The 18399-nt window shown below is 45.0% G+C and overlaps 1 protein-coding gene and 1 long non-coding RNA gene across 2 annotated transcripts in view; one reads left to right on the top strand and one right to left on the bottom strand.

The window, feature by feature from the left end:
• The first annotated feature begins 5438 nt into the window (after window positions 1-5438).
• galr1b (galanin receptor 1b) overlaps window positions 5439-18399 on the top strand; it is a 21114-nt gene continuing 8153 nt past the window's right edge. Inside the window, exons 1-2 of the mRNA XM_031317060.1 lie at window positions 5439-5674; window positions 12206-12715. Of these exons, the coding sequence (XP_031172920.1) occupies window positions 5480-5674; window positions 12206-12715 (705 nt within the window). The 5' untranslated portion in view covers window positions 5439-5479. The remainder of the gene's footprint in view (window positions 5675-12205; window positions 12716-18399) is intronic.
• Window positions 13838-18399, bottom strand: part of LOC118494756 — a 13686-nt gene continuing 9124 nt past the window's right edge. Inside the window, exons 2-3 of the long non-coding RNA XR_004896940.1 lie at window positions 17257-17260; window positions 13838-13945 (exon numbers count right to left, since the gene is read on the bottom strand). This is a non-coding gene — a long non-coding RNA (uncharacterized LOC118494756). The remainder of the gene's footprint in view (window positions 13946-17256; window positions 17261-18399) is intronic.

Genomic DNA, 18399 nt, shown 5'->3' with positions numbered 1-18399 from the left:
ACATAAGCACAAGGGACAAGTGGTGAATGCATCACCCACTTTGTCCCAAACAGTCTCTAATTCCTCTTGTTTGTGTGATAAAACTATAGTAAGCAGCTGTTTGAAGGTTGTTGGTGTTCATGTCTCAACAAAAACGTTGGAAAAAAATGGCAAAAACCTTAAAAGAACTACCAAAAACCTAAAAATAGCGAGAGAAACCTGGTAGTAGTTTTCAGGTTGTTGTTTGTGTTCACGTGTCTGACTAGAGTCCACCTTCATTAACACACGGTCATAAACGTGTTAATAATAAATCCTCAGGGAGGAAATGACTGTCTGTCAACATGCGTCTGATCACCTTCTGCTCTCTTTAACACCTCTGTTATATCGGACAACACAGCTTTTATGAGCCTTTTCATCCTGAAGTTTCTGTATTTATTTGTGAGCCGATTAGCACTTGGCAGTAGTAGCTGAGTGCCACAAGTGTACCGAGATAGTGGAGAGCATTAGCCGGATCTAACCGGACCTTTTCCAAAAGACAGGTTGACCTAAATGTCTGTCCCCATGCATCGGTGTGTGACGAAAGTGAAAAGATATCTGTGAAACTGGTCCAGTATTACACCAGAACCAAGCTGTAATGTAACCCTACAGGACTAATGTTCAGCAGCAGTTAGAGTCACTAAAAGTTCTGTTGTTGCTGCTGACAGACTCAGATTATTATTCTAAGAGTCTGACAACATTATGGGATGGATCCCTACAGAGATAGACCTTTTAGTTAAAGAGTAAGATCCTTTTAGTTTAACATGAAACAGCCCCGAAATCACCATCACCAAACCCACCAGACTCCATGTAAATAATCAGGACTTTTAGCGTGTATAGAGCCAGCATATCTCCACCAGACTCCATGTAAATAATCAGGACTTTCAGCGTGTATAGAGCCAGCATATTTCCACCAGACTCCATGTAAATAATCAGGACTTTTAGCGTGTATAGAGCCAGCATATCTCCACCAGACTCCATGTAAATAATCAGGACTTTTAGCGTGTATAGAGCCAGCATATCTCCACCAGACTCCATGTAAATAATCAGGACTTTTAGCGTGTATAGAGCCAGCATATCTCCACATGTAAATGGGTGAATTAAGGGTTTATTTCAACCAAACCAGAGTGGTGATTGTTGGAACAGTGGAAAGATGAACCAAGACGGCTTTTGGTAGTTTTATTTAGTTTCTGTCCACTTTGAATGAAGTGTGTTTTACGATGATAAATTGCTGTTTATTTAAATGGAGTCTGGTGGGACTTCTTGCGTCTGTGGGCTTAAACACTGGCTTAATATGATTAATCTTTGAAACTGGTCCAGTAGTGTCTGACAACATTATGAGATGGATCCCTACAGAGATAGAGCTTTTAGTTAAAGAGTACGATCCTTTTAGTTTAAAGGGGTGATACAATGCAAACCCGATTTTACCTTGTCATAGTGGAATAACGACAGTTTGGAGGGTAAATAGAACATACACAGAAGCTCAACATCCCATTGACACCTCTTTCCTCTGCAAATCTCACAATTTGAAACTGCCGCTGAAAACGGGAGAATCTCAACAAAGCTAGAAGTTGACGTCAACAGCTCAGGACCTGTACCTTTGTCATGCCCATGGATGTATTAAGAGAACGGTCACGCCCCAAAATGTACATACACCACTGACCTCAGATCAGCTACTATTCTTAATCTTGGTCGCGCAGATCTCAGAAATTGTATACGTTGTTCGTGTGCTATTTCATTACTAAATTCACTTCTGAGACTTTTTTATGCGAGAAATCAACTATGTAGAGCTCAAATATGGGCCGTGTTACAAAAATTGATGGCTAATTGCAAATTTGGTGCGAGTGTTTCACACTTGAGAAGCTCCACAATCTGACGTACAGCCGGCCACTGCCTCGCGGGTTGGCTGTGTTCCCGCCCGGCCTGTTCACCTTGACAGACCCGCTGAGCTGGAGCACTGTCACCAGCTTAGCTGCAAGCTGCGCGGTGTACTTCAGAAAGAAGAAAGTTTGGAAGTTTTTCAAGGATATTGAAAATGGACCACGGTCGTAAATGCAGTGTTCCAGGCTGTACAACGAAATACAGGCCCAGAGAAAAGTGTTTAGAACGAGTAGATATCGGACAATGGAGCGGGACTTGTGGATCAACAGGGCAGAGAGGACGTGCCTGTACCGTGCATTCTCCGCTAAATGTCCCCGCGACGACAGGGTGAGTTGTGATTCCTTGGAGGTTTTTTATGTCCCAATAACGTTACAACAACACTAGTTGTAATGAAAGTGTCGGAACTTTGCATTGGTGTGTGTGTGCGCAGGGAGACAGTATGACTGAACTGTGTCTCTGGTGCTTTGTTTAGTAGTTTAGGTGTCAGAGCAGAAATTAAGTTTCAAGCCAGGCGGGACATTTCCTCTGGCCTCGGCTGTTCCAGTCCTCCTCCTCCTCCTCCGGCGCTGGTCAAACGGCAGCAGTGGGCGGGCGTCTGTGTGTGTGTGTGTGTGTGTGTGTGTGAGACTGTGTGTGTGTGTATATGTCTGTGTGTGTGTGTGTGTGTGTGTGTGTGTGTGTGAGACTGTGTGTGTGTGTATATGTCTGTGTGTGTGTGTGTGTGTGTGTGTGTGTGTGTGTGTGTGTGTGTGTGTGTGTGTGTATATGTCTGTGTGTGTGTGTGTGTGTGTGTGTGTGTGTGTGTGTGTGTGTGTGTGTGTGTGTGTGTGTGTGTGTGTGTGTGTGTATATATATGTCTGTGTGTGTGTGTGTGTGTGTGTGTGTGTGCGTGCATGCATGCTTCGCTCAACCAATCAGCGCGCAGCTTATCTAAATATTCATGACCATACCATATAAGGCAGAAAATCAGTCATTTCAATCAGGCCTATTTTATAGGGAAGCATTAGGGCCCAGTACAATAGCACCCGGGCCACTTTCAGCCCAACAAATGTTACATACCCTATTCGGAGACCTTAAGGAACAGTGTGAAATACCCTAAATAACCATTCTATCAACCCTTTGACATGAAACAGCCCGAAATCACCAAACCCACCAGACTCCATGTAAATAATCACTACTTTTAGCGTGTATAGAGCCAGCATATCTCCACCAGACTCCATGTAAATAATCAGGACTTTTAGCGTGTATAGAGCCAGCATATCTCCACATGTAAATGGGTGAATTAAGGGTTTATTCCAACCAAACCAGAGTGGTGATTGTTGGAACAGTGGAAAGATGAACCAAGACGGCTTTTGGTAGTTTGATTTAGTTTCTGTCCACTTTGAATGAAGTGTGTTTTACGATGATAAAAGTCCTGATTATTTACATGGAGTCTGGTGTAGTTTGGTGATGGTGATTTCGGGGCTGTTTCATGTTAAACTAAAAGGATCTTACTCTTTAACTAAAAGGTCTATCTCTGTAGGGATCCATCCCATAATGTTGTCAGACTCTTAGAATAATAATCTGAGTCTGTCAGCAGCAACAACAGAACTTTTAGTGACTCTAACTGCTGCTGAACATTAGTCCTGTAGGGTTACATTACAGCTTGGTCCTGGTTTAATACTGGACCAGTTTCAGAGATTGTTGTTCCATCAGACAATCAGACACACACACATGGAGACAGAGAGTCCAGGGTGATAGAAAACAAAGTTATTCTTTGTGCATGTGGAAGTTAAAGTGAAACTCTGAGGCTTTGTTGTAAGGTAAGTCTACCTGGAAGACTGGGCCAGGGATTTAACTTTGAATCTGATAACACATCACATTCATAGGTATTCCATGTTACTTTTAGGGGTGCTGGTTTCCGTGTTTTAAAGTAGGACTGATTATTGAGGTATTGTTTCTTTAGTTATAATAGTTTCTTGTTTTTTACCAGCATCTTCAGGCCCTTTCTTTTCAAGTCAAGTTTATTTCATTCATAGGAATGGCAATTACAGTGCTCATACCACCTTAATGCCCGTAAAAAGATAGACCATAAATACAGTACAGAAATTATAAAAATGTACGTTTAAAGTGCTTGTTGTGCTGTCTGATAGCCTGAGGTATAAAAGAGAGAGCATAAATTTCAATTCAATTCATTTCAATAAACATGAACTTTTACTTATCTTTGGTTTCATGTTCCGGTTCCTCTTCACATCTCCTGTTAGTAAATAGAGTTGTTTTATTTTGAAAGTCCCTGGCAGGAAGCAGTACTCTGTCTCTCTGTAAACTCTCCGTGTGTGCAGCAGTGTGTAGAGTCTCTCCTGATAATGATTTCATTATTACGGGGAAGGATTCAATACGTTTATACTCCTTCCTGCTCCTTATGGCGCATGTCAATCAATGAATTATGTAATTTATAAGCTCGTTACATCCAGTAATCTTTACTTCATAGCCAGATACTTTCTATGACTTTGATGAACTTTTACTTAAGTAAAGTTTCTGTAATTCTATACTTTCCACTGAATCTTTTAACAAGATATTTTAACCCTCCTGTTGGTCGAATTTGACCGGTTTTCAAAAAGTTCTTTCAACCAAATTATCAAAAAAAATAATAACGTGGATGGTTCCATACAACGCTCTTCACAAGTGAAATAAGTGCACTAGTTTCATTGAATTTGGGTGGTTTATTAAATTTATTGCATTTGAAAAATAAATGATAAAAGAACGTTGAAAAAAGTGCCAAAATGCCAGGAAAATGGAAAAGCGACAGAAAGTATCGAAACAAACGGCCTAAAACGTTATAAAAAATGTGTGAATTTCAAATTTTGACCAGGAAAAAACAAAAAGTTGCATAGTAAAAAAATCTAAAGTTTAGTTTCATGTGCTCACATGAACGTTTTGTGTGAGCACATGAATTGATGACATGATTTTTTTTTTGCTCATGTCCTCTTAGGGGCTCCGTAGGAAGACAACACAAGGGTTACGCAACAAAAAAACTTTAAAAAGCTTAAAAGAAACGATAAAAAAGCAAAAATAAAACGGAAAAAATTTCAAAGAATTTACAAAAATGTAAAAATGGACAAAACGTCAAAAAGACCAAAAAAAAGAGAGACAAAAGTTGAAAAAAAAGGACAAAAAAACATTAAAATGCGCCGAAGATATAAAAACAGAAAGGTTGTGAAACAGTTTCTGTTCTTTAAAATTCTCCGTTAGTAAACTTCTGTTCTTAGATTCATTTAAAGCTGTTTTCAACCTTCAAACATTTTGGGGAGCTTTTGACGCTTGCTAATCCAACTGTGAAATTAAACAGCTGTTAATACAACAGATGTTTCTTAGAGTGTACTTAAATTAAAGACCTGAATACTTCTTCCACCAGCTGGTTAAATCTCCTGTCAGTAAATCAAGGTGTTTTACTCTGAAAGTCCCTGACAGGAAGCTGTGCTCTATGTCAGTAAATCAAGGTGTTTTACTCTGAAAGTCCCTGACAGGAAGCTGTGCTCTGTGTCTCTGTAAACTGTCTGCAGCAGTGTGCAGAGTCCCGACTCAGCTGCAGGACGGCTCTGACATGCTGCTGCCGGGAAACGGTTCCTCGGGCCGGGCTGAAGTCCTGGAGTCTAACCGGTCCAGACCAGAACCTGGAGCAGAACCTGGAGCAGGGTTTGAACCCGGGCCGGAGGCGGTGATTGTTCCGGTGGTGTTTGGGCTGATCTTTGTGCTGGGGCTGCTGGGAAACTCTCTGGTGATGCTGGTGATCGGGAAGGTAATTCTTATTTATATTTACACTTTATAAAAACATGTTTTAAAGAGAAATTTTCATCTTTGACAATAATTTCACTTCATAAAATGTTTAACATGATATTCAGGGCACTCTAGTTTTATCAAATGTTAGGAGTGAGATTACATCTGGGGGGGGAGGAGTTAGGGGGCATGCGCCCCCGGAGAAAGTTTTTGGCCATAAAAGCCCAAATTTGAGAATCAGAATCAGCTTTTTTGGCCAGGTTTGCGCAAACAAACAATACATTTGACTCTGGTTAATCTTTGCTCTCAAAGTACAACACTCACTTAACATATAAGAATAAAAACAGAAAGGACAGTAAGAAATATAGAAAAATGTTAAGTATACAGTATAACAATACAATAGAATTTAGAAATTTAATAAAAATAGACAATAACAATTGTAGAGAGAGAAGGAATAGTGCAATATGAGTATGGTCTGAGATTTAAGATGTAAATATAAATATAGTGCAAGGCAGTTCAGTGCAATGGTGAAATATTAAAAACAATATTGTAATTGTATGATTGAAAATATACATGACGTAGATGAGCAGAACTTTGTTCAATGTAACGGTGGGGGGGGGGGGGGGATTTCTGAGTGTTCAGCAGAGTGACTGCTTGGGCAAAGAAACTGTCTTTGTGTCAGCTGGTTTTGGAGAACAGTGCCCGGTATCTCCTACCAGAGGGAAGGAGCTGGAACAGTTTATGACCAGGATGTGAGGGGGCTGCAGAGATTTTTGCTGCCCTTTTCCTGACCCTGGACAGGTCCTGGATGGAGGGAAGGTCAGCTCCAATGATCCTCTCAGCAGCCCTAATTGTCTGTGGGAGTCTGGCCCTGTCCCGTTTGGTGGCTGACCCAAACCAGACAGTGATGGAGGTGCAGATGACAGAGTGGATGATGGCTGAGTAGAAAGTGGTCAACAGCTCCTTAGGCAGATTAAACTTCCTTAGCTGTCGCAGGAATAATAACCTCTGCTGGGCCTTTTTCTGGACAGAGTCAATGTGGGGAGACCATTTTACGTCCTGCGAAATGGTTGAACCCAGGAACCTAAAGGAATCCACAGTGGACACTGTGTCGTTCTGGATGGTGAGGGGGGGGGGGGGGACTTCTCCTAAAGTCCACTGTCATCTCCACAGTCTTCTTGGGGTTTAACTCCAGGTGGTTCTGACTGCACCATTGGACCAGCTGTTCCACCTCCTGTCTGTAAGCAGACTCATCAACAATACTGGATCAAACCAATGATAGTGGTGTCATCTGCAAACTTCAGGAGTTTTACAGACGGGTTCTTTGAGGTGAAGTCATTAGTGTAGAGGGAGAAGACAGCAGGGAGAGGACACACCCCTGTGGGGCGCCAGTGCTGATGGACTGGGTTTTGGTTGAGATGCTCCCCAGTCTGACATGCTGCTGCCTGTCAATCAGGAAGCTGATGATCCACTGACAGGTGGCGGCAGGCACTGAGAACTGGGTGAGCTTCTGGTGTAGGAGTTCAGGGATGATGGTGTTGAACGCCGACCTGAAGTCCACAAACAGGATCCTGGCATACGTCCCTGGGGAGTCGAGGTGGTGCAGGATGTATTGCAGTCCCATGTTGACAGCATCATCTGCCAACTTGTTTGCCCTCTAGGCAAACTGCAGGGAGTCCAGCAGGGGTCCTGTGATGTCCTTCAGGTGGCTCAACAACAGTCTTTCAAAGGATTTCATGACCACAGACGTCAGGACGACAGGCCTGTAGTCATTTAATCCTGTGATGGAGGGTCTTTTGGGGACTGGGATGATGGTGGAGCATTTTAAGCCGGAGGGCACTTCACACAGCTCCAGGGACCGGTTAAAGATCCGTGTGAAGATTGGCACCAGCTGTTCAGCACAGACTTGCAGACAAGACGGGGAAACACCATCAGGTCCGGGAGCCTTCTTAATCTTCTGCTTCTTAAAGAGCCGGCACACATCCTTCTCGCGGATCGTTAGCGCTGGGTGTTGAGGTGTGATAATGGGTGCTTTTCAAACCTGCAGTAAAAGTCATTCAGGTCGTCAGCCGGTCTGGGATTTTCTGCAGGGTGGGGGGATGGTCTCTTGTAATCCGTGATGTTTTGCAGGCCTCTCCAAACTGATGCAGGGTCATTGGCTGAGAGGCAGTTTTTCAGTTTCTCACTGTAGCTTCTTTTGGCTACCCTGATCTCCTTTGTCAGCTTGTTCCTGGCCTGCTTATACAGGACTGGCCCCACTACTGTAGGCCTCCTCTTTGGCTTGACGCAGTTTCCTAAGATGAACCAAGGTTTGCTGTTGTTGTATGTGCAGAAGCTCTTGGTTTGCAAACAGATGTCCTCGCAAAAACTGATGTAAAAAGTAACAGTGTCAGTGAGGCCATTGAGGTCTGTAGCTACAGCTTCAAAAACGCTCCAGTCGGTGCAGTCAAAGCAAACCTGCAACTCCAGCTTTGATTCCCTTGTCCATATCTTTACAGTCTTTGCCACAGGTTTGGAAGTTTTGGTTTTTGCTTGTAGGTTGGGATGAGATGGAGCAGACAGTGGTCGGAGAGTCCTAGAGATGCCCGGGGAATGGCGCGATAGGCATCCTTTAAAACTGTGTAACAGTGGTCCAGTGTGTTTTTGTCCCTGACGGGAATCCTGATATGCTGTCTGTATTTCGGAAGTTCCTGATTGAGTTTGGCGTTGTTAAAATCTCCAACAATAATGACGAGAGAGTCCGGGTGTTTTTTCTCTGTCTGTTATCTGGTTGGCTAGCTGTCGTAGATTCCTCCGCCTTTCGTTTTCCCCGAAAGCTCTGGGTTGCAGTCCGCCCGGATAAGTTGGAAACCCACCCAACCATCTTGTCAGTGATTGGCTGGAACGTTGTTTGTTGTATTTCGGTGCACAGCCTATGCCTCTAGTGTTTGTTTGACGTTTACGACCCCTGTGTTGTCTCCCGAGACCGGGCTTTTTTACAGTGTGTTCAGGGGGCAGGCAGCTAGCGGATCAAAGAGAGATGCCTATGATTTGAGACAAAAATGAAATCGCGCTGAAACCATGCAGGAACTCATAGTGCACCTTTAACTAAACATTACTTCTTCATTACTTCATCATGTTTGTGGCCCTTCAAATAAAGTGCTGACCTGATCTTTAACTATGACAAATAAGATATGATTAATGTTGGCATACCATTAAATTGATTAAGAATTACAGGAGTGGGTTGGCAAAATGATACTGAGGTCACTACATTTACACAAAATCCAGAATACTGCAGATGCATTTTATGTTGCATAAGGCACTTTAACATTAATGTCTGGGAACAAGGCTGACACAAGTGGGATATTTATGAATTTTACTTTTTACTAATTTCTAAGTGTCTGAAAACCAGAAATATCTTGATGAAGTCCAAAATTATGATTAGATTTGTATTTGTAATGCAATGTGATGCCTGAATGGACTGAAGGGCTGACTTTATTTGAAAAACAAAACAGAATACTGCAAAACAGGAAACAGTGAACAAATGACAGGAAAACAAGCAGAGAACAAGGAATGAAATAAAACACTATAAAACAGGAAAAACTACAACTGAAAACCACAACCGTGACAGTATCCCCTCTTCAAAGGACGGCTTCCAGATGTAAAAAACCTGCAAAAGTCTAAGTTTCAGAACTGGGATAGTGGAGGGGGACTGGAGGAGGGACTCAACCAGTGTCCGGGGAAACAGAGGCTTGTGGTGAAAGCGCCCCTCTATAGGACTGCAGACAGTGAAGCGAAAACCCCTCTGGTGACCAAGGAAGAGCCAGCTTGTCGTCCATCACAGGGCTGGGCTGCAGAGCCTCAGGGTCGCTGGACAGCATGGGGACCGGGCTACTGGGAACCATGCTGACCACTGTTACGACCTCCATGTGTCTAAAGGACTGCTGGTTGTAGGGGATGCTCACTGGCCATGTTGCAGGCTGGTTAAAGGTGCTGTAGGTAGGATTGTGAAGATCCAGGACTTAGCCAAAGAATTTGAACATCAACAACTTCTCAGTCCCTCCCCCCTTTTTCTGCTAAGCCCCTCCCCCCACAAGAGAGAGCTGTGCACGATAGAGTGCGTGTGAAGAGGGGTGAAGGGGAGGAAACCTATCTGCAGCTTGTGCACGGGGAAGGGGGAGGGCAGGACACTATGAAATGTGTGTGCATGAGCAGTGATTGACACGCAGTTAGACATCCCCCCTGGCCCTGATTGGTGCACCTGAACAGGAAGTGGTGGATTTTTGCAAATCGCACTCCAGGCTGTAGGTGGTGCCAGAGGAGCCAGATTAAAAAAAAATGACCTGCTTCATGTAGTTCTACTCAAACATAGGGTCAGTTTCAGCAAATATGACAGAAAGGTAGTTTTATAAGGCTTACCTACTGCATCTTTAACCATAGGGCGGACGGACTGAGGAGGTTCAAACCATGTGGCCAGAAGGGTGACTGGCTCAGGACCAGCACGCTGGAGTGGTGGCTGACTCTGGGTCTCTAAGAGAGAAGACACACCAGCCCAATAATCGGCCGTCGGACCGTCTGGCGAGGTCGGTGACTTGAGTCTGTTCGGTGTGTCCCGTGCCGTTGGCCCTCCGAGGAGCCATCGGCCTTCATTTGGGCCGACCCGACATGTTCAGTCAGAGACAGGACAGTTGGGACTTGCCCGGAAATGGGGAGCGGATGAGCCGCTCAAAATCTGACGAAAATCTGTTAAACTGACCTTTGTCAATCTGAAATGAAGACAGATTCAGCAGCTGCACGGCCTATTTCTCTCTTCAAATGTTTTCAGAAACACGTTTCGTGAACTATTTTAGTCTAATATGAGATCGTATTCTGAACGAGCCGCCATGACAGACTGGCTGTGAATTTCCGGAGAAAAAAGAACCACATGACGCGTTCGTCCAATCAGCTGCCGGTTCTCATTTTCTGGGAAACAATCAGACTGTTAATGGAAACAATACAGAGCAGCGCCGCCTGCTGCTATGGAGACGTATTACGTTTTGCGCACGTGCAGAGCGTACGCTCAAGTCAGCGTCACCTCAGTGTGTTCTGAGGAACTTTTTGGACCTCGGGGACCCGACTGATCAGTCTGACTGGCTTTACTGCCGACGGTCGGCCCGTCTGGTTGCTGTGTCAGGACCTTAAGAAGTCCTTTAACCACTCAGGCACTCCTGAGCCATGGCTTCTTGGAGACCTTCCGGCGAGCTAATCGTAGGGCTACCTCCTTAATGTCTCTACTAGGAAAAAATGTCCTAGTTCCTCCTCAATTAATTCTGCTGGATCCATGTTGGGTCTGATTGTACTGTCACGTCTACGGAAAGAGCAGGCTTGGACCCAAAATGCAGAATGTAGCAACGAGGAGGCCGCAGGCAGAGTTAGAAGATTTAATAAACAAAAAAACGGCATACAACCAAAGGTGTCCTGAGGCAGAATCAAAATAAATGGCAAACCCGAGCAGCCGTTTGCTGCTTGACTTCTGTGATATTCATGGATTGTCTATGACAGACACCATGTTCGAACATAGGGATGCTCATAAGTGTACTTTATACCAGATTGATTTTTCAATCGTATCGTCTAATCTGAGGCTGCATGTTTTGGACACTCGGGTAAAGAGAGGGGCGCAGCTGTCAACTGATTGGGTTGAGTTGGGTCAGGGGGTAGGGAAGACTCGGGAAAGACCTGTTAAGCCCAAACATGTAGTGAGGGTTAACTGGGAGCATCTGGAGGAGGCCCCTGTCAGACAGACTTTCAACTCACACCTTGGGTGGAGCTTTTCTGGCATCCCTGTGGAGTCGAGGTGGTGCAGGATGTATTACAGTCCCAAGTTGACAGCATCATCTGCCCACCTGTTTGCCCTCTAGGCAAACTGCAGGGAGTCCAGCAGGGGTCCTGTGATGTCCTTCAGGTGGCTCAACAACAGTCTTTCAAAGGATTTCATGACCACAGACATCAGGGCGACAGGCCTGTAGTCATTTAATCCTGTAATGGAGGGTCTTTTGGGGACTGGGATGATGGTGAGAAGCGTTTGAAGCCGGAGGGCACTTCACACAGCTCCAGGGACCGGTTAAAGATTTGTGTGAACATTGGCGCCAGCTGTTCAGCACAGACTTGCAGACAGGAGGGGGAAAAACCATCAGGTCCTGGAGACTTCTTGATTTTCACACATCCTTCTCGCGGATCGTTAGCGCAGGTGCAGGGATGGGGATGGGGGTTCATGACCAGAGGTTGGGGGCGATGAAAGCTGCGGTGGGGAGCTGTGGTCTCAGGGTCTTAGGTGCCTCAAGGGGCGGTAACCCACGAACACCCTGGTGGACACCGGTGGTCAGAGAAGCCATCCGACTGAAGGAGTTCTTCCGGGATATGTTATCCCAGAGGACTCCGGAGGCAGTTGCAGGGTACCGAAGGGCCCGAAGGGCTGCAGCCTCTGCCGTGAAAGAGGCAAAGCAGCGGGTGTGGGAGAAGTTCGGAGAAGACATGGAGAAGGGCTTTCAGTCAGCACCAAAACTGTTTTAACCAGATATTTTCCCTTCATCCCCAGGTGAAATACAGCATCGGTGGCGGGAAACGCAGCCCCGGCAGCCCGACCAACATCTTTGTGGTTAACCTGAGCGTGGCAGACCTTGGTTTCCTGCTGTTCTGCGTGCCATTCCAGGCCACCGTGTACTCGCTGCCGCAGTGGGTGTTTGGCGGCTTCGTGTGCACGTTCAGCCACTACATCTCCTCCGTCAGCATGCTGGTGAGCATCTTCACACTGGCCGCCATGTCCGTGGACCGCTACATCGCTGTGGTTCTCTCCCAGAAGCCCCGGCGCTGCATGCGGAGCCGCCGGAACGCTCTGGCCAGCGTCGGCGTGATCTGGGTGCTGTCGGCAGCGTGCTCGGTGCCGGTGGCCCAGCACCATATCCTCATCGGCTACCCCAGCGGCACCAACAGCACCTTCTGCTGGGAGCACTGGGAGTCCAGAGCCGCCAAACGCAGTTACAAGGTGGCGGCGCTGTTGCTAGGATACGTGCTACCGCTGCTGCTCATCTGCTGCTGCTACGCCAGGGTCAGTGCCAAAACACGACAAAAATGACCAAAAGGAGACTAAACAAACAAGGGACAAAAAGGTCGAAGAAATGCTTCAAGACATGTCAAAAAAACACAGCGACAAAAGTGTAGAAAATAGCAAAGATACTTTAGTTTTTTGTTACCTTATATAAGATATTTATTATTTATACAAAGGACACAAATTGTCAAAACAATTTCAAAAAAAGCAACAAAATCTTCGAAAAACGTCTTTCAGTCCAACTTTGTAAACTTAAAGGTACAATATGTAACATTTCTGCATTAAAATGTCTAAAAACGACCGTACATATGTTATATATTTTTATGAGTTGCGTAGTTACACTATCCCATCGCCTGTCAGTGCCGTCATATAACTTTTCACCCTCTAGTTACTCCTAACTTCCATCAAAACACGGCACCCAGATGATACGTTCAGGAGTAATTGTAAAGTCCAACTTTGTAAACTTAACATCTGCTGCTGCTTCACCAGGGTCAGTGCTAAAAACTGCTCATTTAACACAACACGAAGATTGATCTGGAATCCTTCCTTCTCTCCATTTATTTCCTTTGCCTACCTCCTTTCCTGCGAATTTCCTTCCTTCCCTCTTTCCATCCTTCCTTAGGCCGGCTACACACTTGCTGCGTGGCGTGAGCGTGGCGTGAGCGTGGCGTGAGCGTGGAATGAGCGTGGAATGAGCGTGGCGTTTCTGTTGCGTGTCAGCTGCGTGGCTTTTTCTGTCTTTTTGAAAATCGATAATTATTTATTATTATTTTTTAATTACATTTATATCAAAACCTCGAGACTTTCAAACATCAACATGTCATTTATTAAATGTATTTGTGTCTAAATGACATATAAACATCTTTTTGTATTCTATGTTGCCTGGAAACGCTTCCAACACGCTGGTGTGTGGCGTGAAAAATAGGCGTCGGCCCTCTTTCATGCATGCAAGCCGCGCCTGAGACGTGCGTGTCACGCAGGCAGTGTGCACACTCTAACCTGTTACCATGGGAGCCGAAATAAAAACGGACACACCACCCAGCTGACACGCTCACGCCACGCAGCCGACACACTCACGCCACGCAGCCGACACGCTCACGCCACGCAGCCGACACGCTCGTCACACACACACACACACACACACACACACACAGACACACACATACACACACACCGTTAGCCGCCTCTCGTAGAGATGAATATAAAGTTAATGTTGACCCAGAAGAGGATCTTACTGTATGTAACCCATCCTTCCTTAGTTATTCTTTGTTTACTTTCCTTCTATCCTTCCCTACCTACTTCATTTCCTCTTTTCTCCCCTCCTTACATACTTACTTAAAAACCTACATGAAGTAGTAAAAAGTCAAACGTCTTTCCTTCCAGCTTGTTAAATGTGAATATTTTCTAGTCTCTTCTCTCCTCTGGGACAGTAAACTGAATATCTTTGAGTTGTGGACTAAACAACTCATCCACACGTCATCCACAAGCGAACGTCATCCACAAGCGACAGCAGTCGGCGGGGACGAGGCAGCCGGCAGCTGCCTTCAACCTCCTACCTAACAGTCGGCTCTATCGCCTAGTTTTTATTATACTAATAAAGTGTTTTTAAAACCAAAGATACATTTTTACGTGTAAGTAAGTATTAGCCTCACGCTAATTTATCAAGACTAGGCCTACCGGCTAAACTAACGCTAGCTTCATGGCAACCTCTACACCTGGCGAGTCCCCACTCCCCCTCAGGATTTCCTCGTTGTTCAATAATACAAACAAAGAAATTGCTGACCTCAGGGAAGATGTTCGTCGGCTTTCCGAGGACTTAAAAACCAAAGATGCTTTGTTAACCGCCTGCTTGGACGTGGCTCATAATCAGTCGCTCCGGATCTCATCTCTCTCGGCGGCCTTCCAGGATACCGCGCCATGGGACCCAGCTGCCTGCCCACGCCCATCGTCCTGCTCGACACCGGTTATCAAGCCACCCTGGACTGAGGTGGTTTGCGGCCGAAAGAGAGCCTCGGGTAGGGCTCCATCGCCTCCTGCCCTCAGCCTCTCCAACCGCTTCAATGCTTTGTCGGAGTCGGAGCCGGTGGTGGCCAGTGCGGCTCACCGGGCTCGCCCCGCTTCAAAGCAGACTGACCAGCCGTCGTCACGGAAGACGATTGCTACCGCGCGGCGAAAGCTTCTGAGGGATGCGGTAGTCAGACGGTCCGGTGGCCTACACTGCCTGGATCGGCCAAATGACAACGTTCCTCAAAAACAATCTCCACAACCGAACGGTAAGCAATCTTCCTCTTCTTTTCCCTGCCCATCTGAAACCGACACTGACTGTTTTGCTCCCGTCACCGGCTACCCACACCCCCCCACTCCTCGTCCGCTCTTCCCCCTAACCACAGTAATTATTGGGGACTCCATCACTAGAGACCTACGGTTTCATAATGCTGTCACACACTGTTTTCCCGGAGCCAAAGTTGCAGACATCCTGGCTAAAGTTATGGACCTGATACCCTCATTTCCGACCTCTATCAAACGCATCGTGGTCCATTGTGGACATAACGACATGTCCACTCGGATTCAGGAGTGTGAGCGCACAAGGCGAGACTTTACCACTCTCATTGAGGCTTTAAAAAGCACTGGGAAGTCGGTTTTTATTTCGGGCCCACTTCCATCTCTAGGTCGCGGATCAGGCCTCTTTAGTAGACTACTCTCCCTTAACACCTGGCTCCAGCTCACATGCAGTATTCACAGGATAGGTTTTATTGACAACTTCAATCTGTTTTGGGAACGTGGCTCCCTGTTCAGCAGGGATGGGATTCATCCCAATACACGCGGAAGCCAGATGCTACGTGGAAATTTGCACCACGCCCTGCATACCCAGACCTCTGATTGACTGTTTACATCCCGTAAACACTCCCACAAGCACACTGACCAGACACACTCTCCCAAAGTCAATAATCAGAGATACAGCGCTACACGCCCCTCTGTGCTCCCTTCAGAGCAATCACCCATTCATAATCCCATAACCACCGTGTCTGTCCCCCGACTGAGACCGTTTAAACCAAACGCTAACAAAAGAGGTGCTATACTAAACAACCTAATTGGAATTAAAACAACCACTGCAACGATAGAACAGAATAGGAAAATCAAATGTGGACTATTAAATATTAGATCTCTGTCATCGAAAGCATTATTGGTAAACGAATTGATATCAGATAACCACATTGATTTATTCTGCCTCACCGAAACCTGGCTGGGCCATGACGAATATGTTAGTTTAAACGAAGCCACTCCTCCCAGTCATAATAATACCCAAATTCCACGAGGCTCAGGCCGAGGAGGGGGAGTTGCAGCCATATTTGACTCGAGCCTGTTAATTAATCCTAAACCTAAACTAAATTATAATCGTTTGAAAGCCTTGTTCTTAATCTTCAACACCCAACATGGAAAACAGTACAGCCAATTATATTCGTTGTTGTTTACCGAGCACCAGGTCCATATTCTGAGTTTTTATCTGAATTCTCAGAGTTTTTATCATGCGTAGTCCTTCAATCAGACAAAGTACTTATTGTAGGTGATTTTAATATCCATGTGGACATTGAGAGCAATAGCCTTAGTACTGCTTTCAATTCACTGCTAGATTCTATTGGTTTCAGTCAGAGGGTGCATAAGGCCACGCACTGTTTTAACCACACCCTCGACCTTGTGCTAGAATATGGCATCAAAATTGACGATTTAATAGTATTTCCGCAGAATCCTTTATTATCAGACCATTTTTTAATAACTTTCGAATTCCTACTACCAGACTATACGAAATTAAATAAAAGTTTCTACACTAGATGCTTATCTGACAGTGCTATAGCTAAATTTAAGGAAGCTATTCCAACAGCACTTAACTCAATGTCATGCCTTAATATAACAGAGGACTGTTATGTTAACTCTAGTCCCTCCCAACTTGATAACTTTGTAGACGCTGCTACGGCCTGCCTACGGACTACTTTAGACTCGGTTGCTCCTCTCAAAAAGAAGATGATGAAGGAAAGGAAACTAGCACCTTGGTATAACTCCCAAACTCGCAAATTAAAACAAATCTCACGAAAACTTGAAAGTAAATGGCGTTCCACCAAACTGGAAGAATCTCGTGTGGATTGGCAAGATAGTCTAAAAAATTATAGGAGGGCCCTCAGAAATGCCAGATCAGACTATTACTCAACACTAATAGAAGAAAATAAGAACAACCCAAGGTTTCTTTTCAGCACTGTAGCCAGGCTGACAGATAGTCACAGCTCTATTGAGCCATCTATTCCTATAGCTCTGAGCAGTGATGACTTCATGACCTTTTTTAATGATAAAATTATAACAATTAGAGAAAAAATTCATCACCTTCTGCCCACAGCTTCCAACGACTCACCATTGGGCGCAGGAGGGCTAGAGAGAACGATAAGACCTGATACTTATTTAGACGGCTTTTATCCTTTAGACCTCCAACAATTAATGTTAAGGGTCTCTTCAGCTAAGCCAACTACCTGTCTCTTAGACCCCATTCCAACGAAGCTACTTAAAGAAGCACTACCCGTGGTCAACACCACATTACTAGATACGATCAATATGTCCTTATTAACGGGTCACGTACCGCAGTCTTTTAAAGTAGCTGTGATAAAAACCTATTCTGAAAAAACCCACCCTCGACCCTGAGGTCTTAGCCAACTATAGACCTATATCTAACCTCCCGTTTCTCTCCAAAATCCTTGAGAAGGTAGTCGCTAATCAATTGTGTGACTTTCTGCATAGAAATAGTCTATTTGAAGACTTTCAGTCAGGATTTAGAAAGCATCATAGCACAGAGACGGCACTGGTGAAAATCACTAACGACCTTCTAACTGCTGCTGACAAAGGACTTGTCTCCGTACTTGTCTTATTAGATCTTAGTGCTGCATTCGACACTATTGACCATACCATCCTCTTACAGAGACTGGAACATTTAGTTGGCATTAAAGGAATCGCACTAAGCTGGTTTAAGTCCTATTTTTCTGAGCGATCCCAATTTGTTAATATTAACGATAAACCATCCAAATACGCTAAAGTTAGCCATGGCGTTCCTCAAGGCTCAGTGCTTGGACCAATTCTATTCTCTTTATATATGCTTCCTCTAGGCAATATTATTAGGAAACACTCAATTAACTTTCACTGTTACGCAGACGACACCCAATTATATCTGTCAATCAAGCCAGACGAAAGCGGTCAGTTAGCTAAACTTCAAGCGTGCATTAAAGATATAAAATCCTGGATGACCCACAATTTTCTGATGTTGAACTCAAACAAAACGGAAGTTATTGTGCTGGGACCCAAGCACCACCGAACTTCATTATCTAAATATATAGCTACCCTAGATGGTATTGCCCTGGCCTCCAGCACTACTGTCAGAAATCTAGGAGTCATTTTTGACCAGGATCTATCCTTTAACGCCCACTTAAAACAAACCTCAAGAACAGCCTTTTTCCATCTTCGTAACATTGCCAAAATCAGGAACATCCTGTCTCAAAACGATGCTGAAAAACTAGTCCATGCATTCGTAACTTCCCGGCTGGACTACTGTAATTCTTTACTATCAGGCTGCTCAAATAAGTCCCTCAAGACCCTCCAGCTGATCCAGAATGCTGCAGCACGTGTTCTGACAAGAACTAACAAAAGAG

This window comes from Sander lucioperca, chromosome 3 (assembly GCF_008315115.2).
Source record: "Sander lucioperca isolate FBNREF2018 chromosome 3, SLUC_FBN_1.2, whole genome shotgun sequence".
NCBI lineage: Eukaryota > Metazoa > Chordata > Actinopteri > Perciformes > Percidae > Sander > Sander lucioperca.
This window is presented reverse-complemented; position numbering and strand designations above follow the sequence as displayed.